The 17,919-nt window shown below is 37.6% G+C and overlaps 1 protein-coding gene and 1 long non-coding RNA gene across 3 annotated transcripts in view; one reads left to right on the forward strand and one right to left on the reverse strand.

The window, feature by feature from the left end:
- Window positions 1-17,919, forward strand: part of DST (dystonin) — a 423,773-nt gene that overhangs the window by 129,730 nt on the left and 276,124 nt on the right. Inside the window, 2 exon segments of the mRNA XM_078155307.1 lie at window positions 9,078-9,167; window positions 11,447-11,524. Of these exon segments, the coding sequence (XP_078011433.1) occupies window positions 9,078-9,167; window positions 11,447-11,524 (168 nt within the window).
- The window catches only part of LOC144457579 (uncharacterized), a 107,248-nt gene that overhangs the window by 49,316 nt on the left and 40,013 nt on the right, over window positions 1-17,919 (reverse strand). The gene's annotated exons all lie outside the window — the stretch shown is intronic.

A 17,919-nucleotide genomic window follows, 5' to 3' on the forward strand; every position in this document is an offset into this window, starting at 1 on the left:
TTGAATTTGTATAGTTATTTTCTCCTCACATTTTCCAGCTGCTTTGTGGATCTTTTTAGTCCATATGCCAAGATTTGGAAGGGGAAAAAGAACATTTTTGAAAAGTCCAGTGATTGTCCTTTTCTACTTCCTTTATGTTTTTATTGAATATTGACTTTTAATACTAAGCATGTCATCCTGAATAGGTTAAACATATGAATAGATGTTGAAGATGTTCAAGCAACACTCTTAATTTGCCAGGATGATAGAGACAGCGTGATAGGGCACTAGATTTGGAATCAGGAAGACCTTGGTTCAGAGTCTATCTCAGACACTCTCTGGGGGACTCTGAGCTACTTAACTGCTCTCTGATTCAGTTTTTTTTTCAACGCTAAAATGAGGAGGTTGGGTTTAATAGGCTTCGAGGAACCTTTGAGCTCAAAATATGTGATCCTGTCTTCTGAAAGATAATTGCCCTGCTCTCTGGCAACATGCTTTGGGAGTAGTGCTACTAAATAGTGGGCTAAAAAGCCCATTAGCCTAATTCAGAATGGATCATCTCTTAGGTTCTTATGGCTCAGAGGAGATAATATACAGAGAAGAAAACACAAATACTGCTGGGTGCTACAGAGAGCAAGAACTAGAAATGTTCATCATTAAAGGAAATATTTCTGGTTTTTGACTGTATAGTTCCACCCAGTGGTGAGAGAGTAGAACTCAGGTCTTCTTTACTCCCAACTTCTTTACTCCCAATTTTTCTCTTGGATAAATTGCTAATCTCAAAGTTTTTTTTTTTAAATTCTCGTTGGTGTTGCTTGTCTGTTAGATTTCATATGAATCAGGAAGTTTATTTGTTCCTTAATATTTGAAAAATTATTTATTTCTCATTCCTCTACAGTTCCTTTTGTTATTATTAATACCTTAAGTCTATTATCTTTATCATATAGGCTGAGATTGATTTGACTATTCAGGGTTCAACGTATTGTCCGTAAGAGATAACATTATAAAATCTTAACGATGGTGTGTATGTGTGTGTGTGTGTGTGTGTGTGTGTGTGTGTGTGTGAGCATACAAGTGCAAACCTTATTAATTTTGACTATTCTTATTCAGAATCTATGACCATTTAGACAGGATATGACTAGTGCTTACATTTGTATTACTTTTCCAGAATGGTTTACAAAACAAATTATGATAGCATAAACTGGAATGCTAAATTAACACTCCACTGACTAAAGAAAAATTTCTTTTGAAGTTTTACTTAGGAATGATTTTTTAAAAATTAAAATTGATGTGCTAAAATGTGAATTACAGTTGATATTTATTTTTCATTGCAAGTTAACTTGTAAGGACTTCTAAAAAGAAACACTTGGTCATCGGTTTTTGATTTATAGTATATACTTTATATAAGGATTGATATTTGGTCTCTACCTGTGATTTCATAGATGTACAGAACTCTGGCATTATTGATGCAGACTGGCACTTTCTCTGTAATTTATAATCTTACAGAGTTGCCAAGACTCACTAAGCACTGAGAAGTTAATGCCCAGTTTGCCCAGGGTCTCTTAGTATGTCAGAGGTAGGATTTGAACCCAAGTTTTCTATGCACTCTGTTCACTAAGCAATACTGACTTTTACTTTCCGTGGAGGTATCATAAATCAAATTTTTAATTAATCTAGATAGTTCTTCCCTTCCTAATTAGGCTTAAAGATAGTGAGGTTGATTGTTTTATTTTGTACATACTGTCATTGACCATATCATTAATTTCTGAATATAGAAGAAAATGCTAGATACTTAATTCCTTGACCAGGCTTGAGTCATATTTTGCAAAGATTTTTTTTAATGGTAAGAAATCAGTTTACCATATGGTAGAAATATATTTGGAGAAAGAATAATGTAGGAAGTGTGATTTGGGTAGGGTGAATTCTCATAGCACTTTGTACTTCTCAAATGCAGTTAGGATCACAGAGATTGTGTTCACCTTCACTCTCATCTAACTGTAATTCACAGAATCAGATAATTCTTAGAATTGCAAGGGACTTTCCAGACTTTCCTATTTGAATCCATGCCTGAACAGGAATTCCTCTCCCACCCCAAACATCTCTAGCAAATGGTCATTCACTTGGAAAGACCTTTAGAGAGAGAGCCCAGTATCTCCAGAGGCAGCTCATTCCAATTTTGGAGTGGCTCTACTTGTTAAATTTCTCTTTACATCAAACCTTAGACTGCCTTTCTACAGCTTCTAAATACTAGCCATAATGCTAGTTCTGATGTTTGGGTACAAGCCCAGCAAATCTTAATTCCTTTTCTGTATGACAGCTTTTCATAAAAGACTGCTGCCAGGTCCCACTCAAGTCTTCATTTCTCCAGTAGAAATTTGTTCAGTTAGTCTTTCGATAACAGGATTAGGCCCTTCTCAAAATCTTAGCGACTAACCCATGTATTGTCCAGTTTGCCAAGGTCTCTCCTAAAATATGATACCTAGAACTGGACATATATTTCAGATGCGACTTCATCAGGTCCAATTTCAAGTCCTGTTTTTTTCTTCTGTTTCATCATATAATTTTCACTGACCATACTCTATTTTGTATTGTAGTTATTTTTATATGTACCTTGTCTTCCCCACTGTATTGTAAGTTAAATGAGGGTAAGGGAGCATGCCTTATTTGTCTTTGTATCATTTTCATTGCTTTGCACCTACGAGGTACCTAATAACTGTTCTCATTCTCTCTCTCTCTCTCTCTCTCTCTCTCTCTCTCTCTCTCTCTCTCTCTCTCTGTCTCTCATATCTATCACTAATAGCAACTTTTTGACTCTTGAAATTGAAAGCTGATTTTAACAGTGAAAAAAAACATAAACTGTCCTAGTGTGACCCTTTACTTTGAATTGGTGTAGTAATCAAGATGATGTCAAACTTTGATTTAACAGAACTCTTCTGGGTCATTTCAGAAATTCATCTGTTGTGGATATTTGGCCAATGTGATGGATTTTCTCTCTTGAAAATATATAGAAAGCAGCTTTCCTGTCTCCTGCTTCTAATATCTAGGATTGTTCCTTTTAGATTATTTTTTGTTTTATGACTTATTTTGTTCCCTAAGGTGTTTGATGGGTATTCTCTAGATAAATCAAAATATTAGTGCCCTCTAGTGGTGAATCATAGGTGCAGTGCAAGAAGAAGTAGGGCTTCACAGATTTGACAGTAAACTGTGTGGGATTAAAAAAAATAAGGCATCAAAATACTATCACATAATCTTTGTAATGCAATTTAATCCCAGAGGATTCTTAGAGTGCATTTTCCCACATACCGCCTTATCTATTAGTACCATGAAATCACATTTCTGTCCTGAAGGAGAGAAAAAAAAAAGCAGAGTGAATAGCTTGCTTTAATAAAATTCACAAGGGGAAAGACTACAGTCCATTGGCCTTTTACATCACTATTTACAGGAAAGTCAGAGTCAGATGTCTCGAGCTAGGTAATATTCACACTTGTAGTTAAAAAAAGAAGCACTTAATTGTGATTTTGCTGACTTAACTGCACAACCCCCCTCATTTTTTCTCTTTCCCAAATGATTCATCTGACCATTTGCTTCTCTAGAATCCCATTAATTTCTGTAAGCTCTACCCCTCCAACATATTGCCTTATTTTTTATTTATTAATTTTAAGGTCTTGTCTCACAAGTCAACTTTGCTTTCTACATTTTTATTATAAAATTCTATATAAACATGAGTTATTGTATTATATAAAGGCTGAATTAACATTTTTAGTCACTACAGAAATGAATAGAAAGTGTTCTTTGAGCCCTGTCTTTCTGAAGCCCAAAGAATGTTCAAAGACAAACCATCTGTTAATATAGGCACAGAGGCACTCTTTATGGCTTATGGGGCTTCATCTTATTGGTAGTGAAGGCAATTAGTCCTTTCTAATTAGCTACCCTTAGTAGTTAGAAAGGACTGTGGTTAGTTTTTAAATGGACACATTTTCTTTTATTTAAATTATTGCCTAATTTGAATTCACATGGGATTATCGATTTTGATCTGCAAGGCATGTTAGAAGTCATATACTCCAGACTCATTTTTCATATGGGGAAACTGAGGCCCAAAGGGAGCAAGAGATCAAGCATTTACTTATGCTTGTAAGAAGTGCTTACTATGTGCCAGATACTGTGCTAAGTGCTTTAACAATATTATCTCATTTGGTTTTCATGACACCCTGGAAAGTCGGTGCTATTATTATCACCATTAATAGAGTTTAAGTGACTTGACTAGGATCAAGCAACCAGAAAGTGGCTGAGACTGGATTTGAACCCAGGTCTTTCTGACTCCAAGCCCAGTGCTCTATCCACTGTGCCACCTAGCAGCTAGAGAAGTGCTGTGATGGGACTTGGACAAGGTCATTCAGGGAGTTTGATTTGGGAATTTGAAAAGTGGGATTTGAATCCAGGTTTTCTGAATTTAAAGCTAGTGTCTGAGGACCTGAGTTCAAATGTGACCTCAGACACTTGACACTTATTAGCCGTGTGACCCCGGGGAAGCCACTTAACCCCAATTGCGTCACCAAAAAGCAAAAAAAATTCTAAAACTAGTGCTTTTCCCACGGTCACACAAAAGTTACCATTCTTCTTACCCGCCCTACACTCATTTTATTTCTTTATTGCTTTCCAAGACCTAGTTAGGAACAAAAGATAAACAATTTCTGTAAAAAGTTTTTCTGATTTGGACAACGTTCAATTTGCAGTGGCATTGCAAACAGTTGTGAGAGTGTTTGGTGTTCCTATGTAGACACCAGCACCGTCATTTGCCATTGCCTCTTAGTGCGAGGGATTTGAAAATGAAATATGAAAAAAAATATGAAAAATTTTGGCAAAGATTCAGCACAGTGGACCAGAAGATCTAAAAATTGTGGTAGCACTGTCATAGAGAGCTCCCTCCTCACTATTCCTTCCATGTGCTGGTGGTGCCAGACACATATAACAAAGTCATTTATTGGGAGAGGGCGGGCAGCTGAGGAGTGCTAGGATCTGCATAATGTCATTGAAATGTGAGATCATCTACTGATACTTGTGTTCAGTTTGATCCTTTATAAGGAGGCTTTATTGCTGCAATCAATGACAAAATTGAATTGGATGCATTCATATGTATAAAATTTGCTAACTTAGATTTTCTTTTCCTTCATTTTTAGAAAGATGTTAAAATTGTAGATTTAGATTCATTGTTTGGAGTAATCTAATGCTTTTTTAAAAAAATTACTTTAACACATGCTTGGAGAATTATAGTAGTTGTCTCATAGTGATCATGAGAAGTGGGGTAGCTAGGTGGCGCATGGGTAGAGTGTCAGCCCTGGAGTCAGGAGGACCAAGTTCAAATCCAGCCTCAGATACTTACTTGCTGTGTAACCCAGGGCAAGTCAGTTAACCCCATTTGCCTAAGTTTCCTCATCTATAAAATGAGTTGGAGAAGGAAATGGCAAACCACACTTGCCAAGAAAACCTCCGATGGGGTCATGAACAGGGACATTTTCAGGACATGCCTGAAAAATGACTGAACGACAAAAAAATCATGAGAAGCAGCATAAAGAGCCCAGCAGACCTTATACCAAGTCCTGCCCTTGACACGGGTGTGCGTACTCACACACACACACACACACACACACGCACGCACACACACACACACACACACACGCACGCACACACACACACACACACACACACACACACACACACACACACAGAGCAGGGGAGTCAGTTAACCCTCTAGGTACCTGTGTCAGCTCTTTAGGACTTCAAATTCCACAACAGATACAGATTTGTATTGGTTGGGGAAGTTTCTACCTGGAAGCTACCTACATTACACTATTAACCATTGAGTACCCTCAGTCCATCTTCCCTCCCCCCACCTCAGGGAGGCCTTGGGCACACTTATTCCACTGGGGCTCACCTTAGGTCAAGTCTATATATATAGCACTTCACTCTTCACTTCCCCCCCCATCCTACTTTAAGCCTGTCCATTATCTGGGTGTAAAAATTCCTGGTTGCAGCTCTGATGGTTGAGGAGCTGAGTTCAGAAATAAGGCTTATGAGTTATAGTTAGTGATGGACAGATAGATGATTGAATCTTAAAGAACATGGTGGTTTTGATCAAAAGTTCAAAGTTATTTGACATCAAATATTAAGGAAACTCGGCCAACCAAAAGTGATTTTCTTTTTGTCTCACCAAAAAAGCATATTAAATAATAGTGATGTTAGGGAATATTGTGTACAGCCATTGAGGGGGAGAGGGACTAGAGCTGTGTTTTTCATTGGTATAGGGAACTCCCATGTGATAAAACTCCATCTACCAATGCACGTTGGCACCTTCTCTTAAAGTTATAGGCTTAGACATTAGACTAGAGCAGTGATGTCAAACTCAAATAGAAATGGTGACCACTGAATTGTATGTAAGGATCCCTTTGGCCTGTATCTTGACTTAAAATAATCACATATTAACGTTAGCTAGGTTTGTTATATTTTTACTTTGTTATATACTTATCAATTACATTATAATCTGATTTGGAGGACACTTGGAAATGTTGCTGGCTGTGGGGTGGTGGTTTTATACCTCTGGACTATGGCACTGAAAAGTTAAGTGACTTAACCAGAATCATACTGCCGTTGTGTGTCAGAAGCAGAACTTGAACCCAGATCTTCCTGACTCCAGGGTCAGCTCTAGCCACCACGTCATACTGCCTCTCCTCCTACCTGTCTCCTAAGTCTCCTTTTCTGAGTCTTTATGCCTTTTAACTGTGGGTATCCCCTCTAGACTCAATCAATAAAAGCCATAAAATATTAAGTATATTGAGGCTGCCATTACCTTTCAGCCTTCCAGCCACTTCTCTTATGTCCCATACTAACCGTTTTCTTTCTGTTTCTGCATGGTTTGATACCTTCTGACACAGAACCGCAGCAGTACTTTGCTAAAACTTGCCTTTGGATCACACTTTCGGCTTTGCTGCTGTGAAACTATCAAAATAATACTGTGCTTTGGGAATCATTATAAAGCTCCTAGATATCTGCTCTCTGCTTCTGTAGGCTTTTCGGTGTCTAATGAAGTGGAGTTACACTGTTATACTTTGTTGAGAATTGCTTATTCTAACTTTGTAGGCACCGAGGTTTATTGTAAAGAATCAGAGTCAGAAGATAAGAGTTTGAAGGCTGGTTTTGTCACATATCATGTGATTTTGGGGCAAGTCATTTAATCTCTCAAGGCCTTAATATATCCATCTATAATTTGAGGAGGTTAGACTAGGCCGCTAAATGATCTCTGAGATTCCTTTTATTTCTATATTTCTGTGGTTCTCTAGGACAATTTTCTTAGTTTTGAGGCCCTGAATTACACAGAATGATTTAATTTCTTCAGCAATTCAGTAAGAGTTTCTCATCAACTTTACTTAAACAAACAAACAAAAAAAGAAGAACCAGTTGTGGAATGGCTATTTGGGTGGTCTGTAAGGGCACTGACTTTTCAAAGAACTGGTTGGTTAAAGACTGCTGTTAGTCTGTCTGCACAACCAGGCCCACTTGAGAGATTTTCTTCCTTCCTTTTGGTAGCTTGAACGTGGTATTTTGAAGTTTGGTAGTATTTTGATTGGCTAGGTTTATATTAGTTCTCTGGAATGAGGAAGATAATGATAGATTGACTCCAAATTGAAGGCTTCTGTTATGTGGTTTTAAAAGCCTTTTCTCAGAGAAAGAGTCATATCATGCAGAGAAAGATTTGGATAGATTCCTGTTCTTCCTTCCTTTTGGTAACTTGGACGTGGTATTTTGAAGTTTGGTAGTATTTCGATTGGCTAGGTTTATGTTAGTTCTGTGGAATGAGGAAGATAATGATAGGTTGAATCCTCATTGAAGGCTTCTGTTATGTGATTTTAAAAGCCTTTTCTTAGAGAAAGTCATGTCATGTAGAGAAAGATTTGGATAGATTCCTATTGCCTGAATAGATCTTTCATGGCAGAATGTGAGCCTCAGGTTCATTGGAGATGCTGTTATGAGGTTAGAGGGTAGATATGGAAGTAGGGGGTGGGAATTACAGTAGAATAAATGATAGATAAGAACTGAACCTTCCTCTGTTTCAATAAACTTTGTCCAGAGTTCTGTTTAAGGTCATAATGGGCTTTATTAAGACAGATTAACCCCATTCGGTTGTCTTAATCTACCATATATATCTTCTAATAAGAATTAAGAATGTAAGTTCATTTTCCTTTATTTCAAAGAAACTTTTTTTTTTTTTTGTGAAGGGAAACCAGCCCAGCAGTTCTCAGGGCTACTAGGGCAGATCTGCATCTGTCCTGTGACTTACGGTTTATGGAGAATTTTCAGTCCCAATGAGAGATTAAATTATTTTCCTAAGGTCACAATATGAATCAGAGGTGGGATTTGAACCAGGTCAGAACCTCTATTCACTATATTAGGCTGCCTCTTCAGTCTTCTTTTCCTTATCTTTAATTGCCTTCCTCATTCATTCTTAATTATTTGAGAAGGATTTTTGATTTCATTGGTGCTGTGTATGTTTGTACTACATGTGGTATGTATGTACAACACGTGGTGCATATGTACTACAGGAGCTTGCAGTCTCTTTATTCTTTATTAGTTGATTTGGTCTCTATGAGTTACTGAGGCCAAATCATACATCTCCTGCTGGCCAATCTTCTGGAACTTGTGTCTAAGTACTTAATATAAAAATTATTAGCCTTAAACATCTTATAAAAGTTAAACCAAACCATATTGGTTAATGGAAGATATTGATAACAAGCATTATAAAAGTAGAAGTAGGGGTATCTAGGTGGTGTAGAGGATAGAGCATTGGCCCTGGAGTCAGGAGAACCTGACTTCAAATTTGGCCTCAGACACTAAACTAGCTGTATGACCCTGGGCAAGTCACTTAATTCCAACTGCCTCAAAAAAAAAAAAAGAAAAGAAAAGAAAAAGAAAGTAGAAGTATCTTATTTTTATTGTCTTGCTCCAGGTATTACTCAAGAATGTTTAACGTTAACATTTGAGATTAAATGTTTAACATTTAACATCATTTAAGAGGCCAAATAATTTAAAGGTTTCTTTCTGCATAGGTTCGAAAGCATGTGAATGACCTCTATGAAGACCTAAGGGATGGACACAACTTGATCTCTCTCTTGGAAGTTCTTTCAGGTGATACCTTGGTGAGTTTTAAATCTCATCTTTGTTCTGAGAATGTGTTGTCCCTTTTATAATCTGATCAGTATGCTTTAGTACAAGTGATTTAGATTCATCTCCCAAAATGTGACTAGTAGCACCAAAGAAACAAGTTAGTTTACATAGATGTGCTTGGATTCATAACTTCAACCACTGAGTATTAGGAATTCAGAACACTTTTATTATATGTCTTACATGTAATCAAGATTTCACCTACAATTTTAAGGGTAACATTTCTGTTTTTTCCTGCTATTCTTTTTCCTTTTGGATTTTGCTTAGCAAAAGTTGGATGCATAATATAACTTCTTATTGAAAGACTCACAAATAGCAAGGAAATAAATATTCTTATCTAAAAATGGTCTAACCTACTCCTCAGGTATCATTTCCTTTTTTTTTTCTTTTTTGAACATTACTCTCCCTTCTTGGTTACCTGTTCTCTTCTTTATGTTCTTTTCATGCTCTTTTCATTTCTGGTATGTCTTGTGTCTTTGCTGTCCTATCTTCTGTCTGTTATATTCATTAGCCAAGAGAGCGAGATTTTTTGAAGACCTTACGGTTGGTGAGTTCAACAGAAGCATGCGAGTATGAACAGCATGAGGATGTGGAGGATGAGGATAAGGGGGTAGGTGTCGACCCCCATAACTCTACTAACTTAGTATTTCAAGTGTGGTGACTGCTACTAGATAAGTAACCCACAGGTTTGGAACCATTAATGGATAGGTAGGAAGGATCAAAAACAGATTACACAAAGTCAATATTCATGTACTGGAGAATTTGGTAAACAGAGAAGTCCTTTTTAGCACATTTTCACATTGTTAAATGATTAAAGTTTAGACACTTGCTGGTTTATACTTGTTTTGCACTGCATAGTAGCTGTATGAATTGGATAAACCATGCATGACAACAATATGATCAAAATAAAGAATTTTCCATAAAATACTGAAATCTAGCAATTAGAATGCCAAAACATTAACACAATGCATTTTGCTTCTGGGATTGAGATTTCAACAATGGCAATTATATCCTTATGCAAATCATTATACATAGTACTTCTGCTAGTAACTATATCTCAACTGTTCTCAAACCACATACATCTGGCAACTGTTGTTTGACATATTCTCTACATGTGTCGTGCTATTTAGAAGGGAAAAACTTTGAATTGTGAAACACTGTATTTTTATGAGGCTAATTTGTGTGGAGTTTACTCAAATTTAACATACTTATGAGGCAGTTCCAATTCTTCCAATGACATCTTCACCCAGTTACTTGGATTTCAATGAAAACTGTGCATTTTTATTGCAGTGAATTTAACACTTATTTTTCATCCAATTACACAGAAAGTAATTTTCTCTCTTCTGTGGTCTGCTATTTTTGCTGTATTATGACACCTTTAGCTTCAGCAAATTTTTCTTATTTGAGAAGCTAAATTGTCAGCTTTCCTTTTCTTTCTTCCTCTTTGAAGGCTTCACATGACAAATTTCAACTTGGTTCATCATTTTTGTTGTTGTTATTATGCTTTATCACAACTGCACATTTCCCATATTTTCTTCCTGGCAACATAATCATATTCCATAAGGGAAAGTGCCAATAAAAAAATCCATTTTTGTTTGTCAGATTCGCAATGATGGAGACAGTAATCATGTCCTTCCCTAAGTAAAGCAAATAATCACAGTGTCTTTTCAACATTTTGAATTCATGAAAAATCCAAAAATAAGAAAGAAGCATATTATTCAGGTTAGAGGTCATCAGCTTAACTGCTTTTCCTCTCTTGCTCTATACTGTGGCTGTTAACTTTTTGTGTCATTCTTTCACTTGGTGATTTTATACTAACTGCATGCTGATTTTGCCACGTTTCCATTAACTTGCCATTTATAATTAAAAAGAAGCCAAAGCTCTTCTTTTTAAATTTTGGTATTTTTAAGTGGGTAAGGGATATAATATTTAGTTAATGCATCCTTTTATTATCAAATGAGTACAAGCCAGACTCTAGTCAACTTAAATATTTTATGGTTTACTCTGAGGAAAAAAAAATTTCCTTTCCTTTTCAAATTATTCCAATTTATTCCTCTTCTTTTCTCTCATTGTACAAGGAAAAGAATGTTTGAAAAGGACCAGTAGGTATATATAAATTAGTCAACTTGAATCCACAGCAGTAAATATCGCTTTCCTTATGTAACTTATATTGTTTGGATTCAGTAAGAGAAACATATTCTTGTCAGCGAGAAACAATAGCTTATTTTTACAGCCTATATTTTTCCATTTTTAGCCTCGGGAGAAAGGTCGGATGCGTTTTCACAGACTACAGAATGTACAAATTGCCCTTGACTATTTGAAAAAACGCCAGGTATGATATTTTTAAAAGCCTACAATATTATGAACACTGGATGTTAGTGAATGAATATGTAGATTATATCAGGAAAAGAAAGAGTTAAAATATTTCCATGTCAAAATATTTTAACGATGCTAGTTAAATAAGTATTTAAAAAAATGTAATACTTACTGAAAGAATATTGATAGGAAAGAATAAATGAATACAAAAAAGCAGTTATCAAGCATTTCTTTATGCTGAGGATAAAAAACACAAATGAAAAATACAACAACCCTTGTCCTCAAAAAGCTTGCATACTAAAAATGGGAATGATACATTTTAGAGTAGTGATGGCCAGGGAAGAGGATGTTTTGGTCTTAGAAATCACAGCATAGGGACTGGAGCAGTAGAGCAGTCAACTAACATGGCCCAAGACAAAGATTTAGAGAAATTATAGGTTTCTACATTTCTATTGGTAGGAAGACCTTAAAGGAAGGAAGGGATGTCAGTAGATAGAGGTGAAAGTTTGTCTGTCCATTAAATGACTAAGATTTTTTCTTTTTTGATTTTAGAATTTATTTTATTTTTAATTTGTGGAATAAAACAAGTATTTCCATAACATAGTATGATAAAAAAGATAACTGTACATGAAACTGCAAATCTGTTCTGTACAACTTTGCCATTCCTTTTAAATATATAATAAAGTTATCATGTAAATTCCTTTTTTCCCCTTTTTTTCCTCTCTCCACCCTCACATATGGATGCTATTAGACATAAATATGTATTACATATATATGCAAAATCATCCTATACATACTTCTGTTTATCAGTTCTTTTTCTAGACCTTTTCTTAAACAAGTTTAACCAGTAATAAAAAGTTATTTGCAAAGCAGCATGGCACAGTAGATAAAGAGCCAGTCTCAGAATCAGGAAGACTTAGGTTGAGGACCTCAACTCCTGCCTTTGACAGAGTCAATAAACAAGCATTTAAGCTCTTATTTTCTGTCAGGTACTGTGCTAAGCACTGGAGATACAAAGAAAGCCAAAAAAGAGTTTTTTCCCTTAAGGAGCTCACATTCTAATAAGGGAAATAACATGTAAATAACCAGCTACGTGAAATATATATATAGATTAGGTGAAGGTGATCTGAAAGGGGAAGGCATTGGCAGTTAGAGAGGGAGTATTAGGAAAGGGGCAGGTAGGTGGTGCAGTGGATAGAGTGCTGGTCCTGGAGTCGGGAAGACTCATTTTCCTGAGTTCAAATATGGCCTCAGACACTTGCTAGCTCTGTGACCCTCGACAAGTCACTTCACTCTGTTTGCCTCAGTTTCATCATCTATAAAATGAGCTGAAGAAGGAAATGGCAACTACTCCAGTATCTCTGCCACAAAAACCCCAGATGGGGGTCATGAAGAGTTGGACACAACTGAAATAACTGAACAAGAAGGTCTGTTGCAGAAGGTGGATTTGAGCTGAGTCTTAAAGGAAGCCAGGGAAGATGCATGATAGACGTGAAGTAGTAGGGCATCATGGGAAATAGCCACTGCAAAGGTGGGAAATGGAGTGTTGTGTTCAAAGAACTACAAATAGGCTCATGTAGCTATATCATAGAGTTTGTGAAGTAGAATAAGGTATTTGAAGATTGGAAAGTTAGAAGATGCCAAATTGTGAAGAACTTTAAATTCCAAACTTTAAATGCCAAATGATCCTGGAGGCACTAGAGCTCATTGAATTTGACACCTTTGGAAAAATCACCTTGGCAGCTGAGTGGAGGATGTATTGGAGTACGAAAGATTTGAGGCAGGGAAACTCAGAAGGCTGTTGTAGTAGTCCAGGTGGGATGTCTTGAGGTATTGAAGTAGGGTTGGATCTGTATGAGTGGAGAAAAGGGGAAAAATGCAAGAGATATCATGAGGGTAGAAATGACAATATTTGGCAAAGGATTGGATGTGTGGGATGAGTGTTAGTAAAGAATAGAGGAGGACACTGAGGTTGTGAACCTGGGTGATTAAGAGGATAGTAGTACCTTCAACACTAATAGGAAAGTTGTAAAAAGGTGAAGTTTTTTTTTTTTGGTGGGGAGGAAAGGCTATGAATTTTGGTCAAGTCCTGTTATTTCCACCTTTGTAATATCTTTCCACATGTGTCTTCTTCTCTGCTTTGACACTGAAACCACCCTGGTGCAGGCCTTCATCACTTCATGCCTGGATTATTTCAATAGCTTGCTGGTTAGTCTCTCTGACAAATCTCTCCCCACCCCAATCCATCTTACTCAGCTGTCAAATTGGTTTTCCTGAAAATACAAGTCTGACCATATTAATTTCCCCCACCCCACTTCAATAAACTCCAGCAATTCCTTATTACCTCCAGGATCAAATATAAGATCTTCTGTTTATCATTCATTTTATAACCTGTCCCACCCCTTTCCAGTCTTCTTACACCTTACACCCCCTTCTCCAACCCCCATATACTTAGCGATCCAGTGACACTGACCTCTTTTTTTTTTCTTGGATACATCACTCCATCTCTGAGTATTTTCATTGGCTGTCTTCCATGCCTGGAACTCTGTTCCTCCTCATCTCTCCCTCCTAGCTTCCCTGGCTTCCTTCAGGTTCCAGCTAAAATCTTACCTTCTACAGGAAATCTTTCCTGATCCTGTGTAATGCTAATGATTTCCCTCTCTTGATCATTGCCCATTTATCCTGTAGAAAGCTTGTTTGCACATAGTTGTTTGCATGTTGTCTCCCTCATTAAACTGGGAACTCCTTGAGCGTAGGGAATGGTTTTTTTGTGTGTGTGTGTTCCTAGCATTCAATACAACGTCTGGCACGTAATAGATGTTAAATGAATATTTATTGACTGACTGTGGGACATCTCTTTTTAAGATGTCCAGTAAGCAGTTGGAGATGTGTGACTGAAGCTCAGGAGAAAGATAAGAGCTGTATATCAAGATCTGCATAGAGCATATGAGCCCATAGGAGCTAATGAGATCACCAAGTTGGATACTATAGAATGAAAAGAAAAGGAGGCCCAATGTAGAGCCCAAGGGACAGCCATAGTTAAGGATATTGAGTAGTGGTTAGAGAATCAGCACAGAGCAGTATCTTGAATACCTAGAGAGAAAAGAATATCCAGAAAGAGGAGATCAACAGTGTCAAAGCTACAGAGATGTCAAAGAGGATCAAGATTGAGAAGAGGTCATTGTATTTGGCAATAAAGAGATCATTGGTGACCTTGAAGAGGTCAGTTTTCATTTAATGGTGAACTTGGAAGCCAGTTGCAGAGAGTTTAGAAGAGAGTGAGAAGTGAAGAAGTGAAGGCACTGATTGTAAACTGATTTTTCAGGAATTTAACCACCAAGTAAGGAGAGATAGAGGAATATAAGTGAGTGGGGATGATAGTGGGAGCAATGTGCTGGAGAACTTAGGAGGGGATGGGATCAAAGGTGTACGTAGAGGGATTTGCATTGGTGAAGAGAAGGGCCACTTCTTCCTCTGTGACTAGAGTGAAAGTGAAGGTAGTGAAGGGAGATGTCTAGCTGTCAGAGGGAGGTTAGATGAGGTGGAAGGGAGAAGAGTCCCTCTCAGTGAATGGTCTCAGCTTTTTGGGGTTAAGTCTAGGGTGAGGTATTTGACTGAAGTGGTTGGGGGAAAAGGTGACGTGAAGGTAGATGAGAAGGTTGTGGTGTGTGGGACAGCTGTGAGTGCTGGGTTGAGATAAGTGTGACATAAATTTGTAGTGGACCCAGTTTGAATGGTTTCATTGATTTCATCTAGCTCTGTTCAGGGTAAGGTAAATAGGAGCAAAGAAGGCTAATGGTAGGAATAATCCAGGTTTGGGACTTGGCAAGGCATAGTAGGCATAAAGCAGGTGAAGGATAGAGGCAAGGAAATTGAGGGTAGACGCTAGTGTAGAGTTGAGTTGGATCACCAAAGGGTTAAAACAGAGAAGAGAGGAAAATGTAGCCAGAACAGGAGTCATGGTCTGGGAAAGAACTGAGAGGAAGAGGAAATGGAGGTCATGAGGAAGATAAAACAGGATTAGGGGTCATGAGGCATAGAGGAATAGGAAATGACAGCTAGGTGCAGAAGACAGCGTGCCAGGCCTGGAGTCATGAAAACCTGCATTCAGATTCTGCCTCAGACACTTAATAGCTGTGTGATGTTGGGCAAGACACTTAACTTCTTTTTGCCTCAGTTTCCTCATCTGTTAAATGGGGATAATAATAGCATCTGCCTTCAAGGGTTATTGTGAGGATCAAATAAGGTAATAATTGTAAAGTGCTTAGCACGGTTCCAGGCATATAAGTGCTATATAAATATTAGCGAAGACGATGATGATCAGATAAAGGAGCTTGGGAATTCTTGAAGATGGAAGTGGAACATTTACAAGTGTGATAAGGACAAGGTTGTGACCATTTTTGTGTAGAGCTGCAGAGGAGTAGAAACATGGATAGGAATTGAGTAGCTTGAGGAACTAGGGTATTAGTGTATTTTAGGGCACACTAATATATGTTTTGAAGTCAATAATATGTGGACGAGAGGTGGTGAGGAGAGTCTGTGAACAGTCATTGAACTCATTGAGGAATGGGGATCTATCTATACATAATGTCCACTGGGAACTGAATTGAGTGATAATTTTAGATATCCTGAATTTCACATAGGAGAAATTGCTTAGTGAAGGTGTTCAAGAGAGTGGCGATGGGGAGCAAAGAGTACTTCAACTCTTACACCATGAGAAAATGAGAGAAGGTATAGGCAGTAATATAAACAGTTGCAGAAGATACAATATCATTAGGAAGGAGCCATGTCTCAGTGAAATCTAGCAGATGGAAGATGGAGAAAGGCTTAAGATGAAAAGACATTTATTGATTATGGAACAGATATCCCATGGGCCCAATGGAAGTGGCAGGTAGATCTAGAAAAGGACCATGTAGGGTGGGGTTCAGGTGAATAGGCTTGAGGTTGAAGAATGTGGTTTGTACATCCTTCATCTAGTTCAGGATTACTGGGATGAAGTGTGAATGAGGGGATAGGGAGGAATATACTAACAATGGTTAGTAGTGAGTGTAGGCTGATTATCAGTGGTTTGAAAGAACTTTGTTGAGGTAGGCCTGAGATTAGACTGTTGGAGGGCCTCCTTGGAAGAGGCCTTAACCTTCTGACAGATGAAGATGTCATGTCCTGTGAGACCCAAGGAGTCCTGCTTCCCAGCAGGTAGGAGCACAGAGGTATGGCAGCTTGGTGAGGAGGCCAGGGTGTTTTGCTTTTCAAGAAAAACCCCTGGGAGGACAGGGGGGAAAAAAGATCTTGTCTTCAGGGCTGCAGTGACTTCTGCTAGTCTCTTAACCTTTCAATGCCCCAGGCAAATCTCTACAACTCTTAAATGGCAGAAAAATTTCTTGTAAGCCTTGGCAGAGAGTTTTCTAAGGGGGAATTCCCCTCACACCAATGAAATCACAGGCCTGAACCAAAACAGCAATAACAAATAATTACTACAAAGAGTCGCCTTCTAGGTGCTTCTGTGGGCAACTAAGTGGTGCAGTGAATAGAGCACTAGGCTTGGGGTCAGGAAGACTTATTTTCCTGAGTTCAGATCCAGCTTCAGACACTTACTAGCTGTGGGACCCTGGGCAAGTCATTTAACCCTGTTTGCCTCAATTCCTCATCTGTAAAATGGGCTGGAGAAAGAAAGAGCAAACCATTCCAATATCTTTGCCAAGACAACTACAAATGGGGTCGTGGAGAGTTGGGCACGACTGAAATGACTGAACAATAACAGAAGCCCCCTATCCTTTCATGAATGACACTGTATATTGTGGTGTCTTGAGCCAAAGGGAAAATAATATTGGGATTTCCAGAAGGGAAAAGCAGATATGGCAGAATTCAAAGTGGAGAAAACTTCCTTCTTGAGTTGATGGTAGATCAAAGGTACCTATAGTTCTACTTGAGACAGTTAATTTAGAGAGGGTGAGAAGAAATGGGAAAGAAAAAAATGGGAATAAAATGATATAGTAGTAATAAAACGGTAGTATCTGTTTCTTATTGTCTTTAAAATAATTTAAATGCTTTTACTTAAATTGTTATTTTTGAAAAGTTAATTTTGAAAAGTGAAATAGTTATACTTGGTTATTCTTCGCTACAATAGATGTTCTTAATATTAATACTAAAGAAAAAATCCAGCTATAGTATTAGCACGTAACATATACACTTCTTTCTAGGCATCAGTTTCCTCATTTATAAAATGACAGTGTTGTTCTCTGTAATTTTCTGAATTTACACAGAAGAAGGATGAGGAAGAGGAGGAACTCAAATCAGTGAATTGCTCTGATTGTTAATTAGTAACTTGGGTCCAAGATAACTAAATAGGATACTAGTTTTGAATTAGGTATTTATTTAAAGCATCCATGTTTTCTGTGGAAACTTTGAAAC

The sequence above is a fragment of the Phascolarctos cinereus genome, unplaced genomic scaffold (assembly GCF_003287225.1).
Source record: "Phascolarctos cinereus isolate Bilbo 61053 unplaced genomic scaffold, phaCin_HiC Scaffold_5;HRSCAF=322, whole genome shotgun sequence".
NCBI lineage: Eukaryota > Metazoa > Chordata > Mammalia > Diprotodontia > Phascolarctidae > Phascolarctos > Phascolarctos cinereus.